At 33.2% G+C, this 3021-nt stretch overlaps 1 protein-coding gene across 1 annotated transcript in view; it reads left to right on the top strand.

The window, feature by feature from the left end:
- The first annotated feature begins 2582 nt into the window (after window positions 1-2582).
- LOC130805649 (uncharacterized) overlaps window positions 2583-3021 on the top strand; it is a 682-nt gene continuing 243 nt past the window's right edge. Inside the window, exon 1 of the mRNA XM_057670432.1 lies at window positions 2583-2957. Within this exon, the coding sequence (XP_057526415.1) occupies window positions 2583-2957 (375 nt within the window). The remainder of the gene's footprint in view (window positions 2958-3021) is intronic.

Raw genomic sequence — 3021 nt, 5'->3', positions numbered from 1 at the left:
GTCTTTTCTATCAAGACTGTTCTTGCTCCAAATTCAACCCTACTTTGAATCAAGCTACTATAAAGGACTTTTAGAAACAAGATTAATGTAACCAACTTCTCCAGAATAAGCCAAAAGGATTAGAGGCCTAGACTATATATGACTCAGTTAAACCATATGGAAAAATACCATATTTGACATCAAGTACTAAATTGTATTAACACAGATTCTGCAATCACACAAATTACTTTCATAACTCTTCAGTCTTGCAAGTTCCGCGTTTAATCATGCTTCACTATAATTTCATCACTCATCGTTGTTAGTCACAGCCTGAGATAGAACGCTCAACAACAACAACACTTGACAGTAGCAACAATACAATGACAACAACGCGACATCAACACCAAAACAACAATAGCATCAATGTCTGCATCAAGAGAAAACAACAACAAAAAAGCGATAGCAAAAACAACTTCAAAATAGCACAAGACTGCAGTGGTGACAACAACCTAGTGACGACAACAACTTGAAAATAACAACAGAATGACGATAATTATAGAATCCTCATATCAAAGAGACTAAATTTCACAGATCCAATCAGATATTTAAACAAACATATGGCATGCAACTATTGCTTAATGAATTACTTAAGACAAACTACAACAATACAACTTAATATTGAACACAAAAAAGAATCCCAACTAAAACCTTTGCTAATTGTATTTGAGGACTTAGGTTATAGTGCACATTAATTAAACTCCTATAACCCAAATCCCAAGCATTCAAAACCCAACTCCAAAAACCGCAGAATTCCACAAACCTTCAGCTAATAAAATAATTTAAAATGTGGAGAATTTAAGATTTAATCATTAACTTATACAAACCCTACTTTAAAAAAAAAGTTACAAAATTTAATTTTCAATTAAAAAAAGAGATATTCTATATGGTAAACTGGCAAAAGACGAGTGGTAAAAGTTACAAAAAAAGTTACAAAACTTTTTCCACAAAATAGCACTCAACTCTTGGAAAATTAACTATAGTAACATTATGGAGGTAAAAACATTTAATTTCCGTTAAGTTTTGATACAAGTCATAAATACCCCTAATAAATCCCAAATGTTTTCCACAAAATAGCACTCAACTAATTTATTTAGCCCCCAATAAAATGGAACTAATGTTATTATTTTTTTTACACACTTTTAACATACTCCCTCCTATTTCTCTTAGGAGTCCCATTTTACTTTTCACGGATTTTAAGGAGAGTCAAAATGGACCCTAAGGGTAGGAGAGAGAGTGGTATTATGGGTTTTTAATTGCAAAGATTAATCAATTAATGATTCCCACCAATTTCTAGGACTTTTTAACCAAATCTAAGAGCTGAATTTTTTTAACATCAATGGTCGGAAACTTTTTTCAGTTCAACACTAAAATTACATCGCATGTCTACTTAAAACCGAAATTACATAAATAAGTCCTACATGTACAATAGTCATTCGAAATTACATAAATTTTTTCGAGTACTAAATTAAATTACATAGAAGCATTACGGTATCTGAGCTAGCCTTCTTAATTCTTCGACGGCCTCGGTGTAGTTGCAGTCGTTACTGATCATGTGAGTGCGGATTTTTTTGCGATCATTGACTTCAGTTTTCCAAAATTACCAAAAATGACGCATTATTAATTTCATAAATAGCCACTGATTTGCAAACAACCAAATTTTCAACTAAAAATTTCATCACAGTACCCAAAATATTTTAGAAACCCAAATTAAAATGTTCGAAATATTGAAATGAATCAGAAACTGACGCCAATAAGATGAAATAACCTAAAATGAAATGTTGGCGCCAACACAATAGCATGAAGAACAAACACACCACAACATTTCATGAATTAATTTAGGCGCCAAAACATAATTCTCAGCACAACAGACCACATCAGAGGCAATAAATACACCAAACATAAGTCATTAATTACACATCCAAAAAAAAATGGCTCATTCAAAAAACCTAACTACACAACAAAGAACCCAAATAATGCAAAGGCTACTTTAAGCGTTAAATAAGAAGGGCAAACCAGTGCTAGGCACAATCAATGCACTTGCCACTGAGTTTCAAGTGTGTAGGAAAACAATCACACGATTGTGGAATGAAGTGAAGAAGCAAATCAGGAATAACAACACAGTTATTAACCTCAACAGCAAGCGAGTAGGAAGAGATGCACCAAACAAAATCGAATTTGATGAATAAAAATTTAAGGCCATCAAATATGAACTCAAATGTACTCAACATTCAGTTGCTAAGTAGATAAGGGTGTCACAGACCATAGTATGTAGATGGAAGAAGAGCAGAGTCATAAGGAAGCACACAAACGCAATCAAACTAGCTTTGAATGAGAATAACAAGCTACACAAGTTAAGTTTTGCGTTATTGAAATGTGAATATGATCAACATAATGATGCATTTAAGTTTAAGCCATACACTAACGTTGTTCACATAGATGAAAAACACTTCTATCTAACCCGAGAGACACAAACTTATTATCTAGCTCCAGGTGAAGTAGAACCACATAGAGAGTGTTAATCAAAGAGGTTCATTCCAAAAATCATGTTTATGTGTGCTGTTACAAAGGCAATATTTACAACTGATGGTGATGTTTTTTTAGATGGTAAGATAGGCATTTGTCCATTTATTACACAAGAGCCAGCAAAAAGAAGCTCTAAGAACAAGAAAAGGGGGGAGTTGGAAACAAAACCAATACAATCAATCATGAAAGAACACATTAGAGCAATGCTTATCACTAATGTGCTGCCAACCATAAGAGCAAAATGGACTGAAGGATTGTCAAAGCATATTTACATTCAACAAGACAATGCCAAACCACATATAGCACATAATGATAGAGAATTTTTAGAAGAGGCAATGAAAGATGGGTTCGACATTCAACTAGTTCAACAACCATCAAATTCCCCTAACATGAATGTACTAGATTTAGGGTTTTTTTAGATCCATTCAAGCTTTACAGTATCAAATAGCTGCTTACAAT

This window comes from Amaranthus tricolor, chromosome 2 (genome assembly GCF_026212465.1).
Source record: "Amaranthus tricolor cultivar Red isolate AtriRed21 chromosome 2, ASM2621246v1, whole genome shotgun sequence".
NCBI lineage: Eukaryota > Viridiplantae > Streptophyta > Magnoliopsida > Caryophyllales > Amaranthaceae > Amaranthus > Amaranthus tricolor.
Note: the sequence above shows the minus strand (reverse complement) of the source record. Positions and strands in the feature narration are given on the sequence as shown.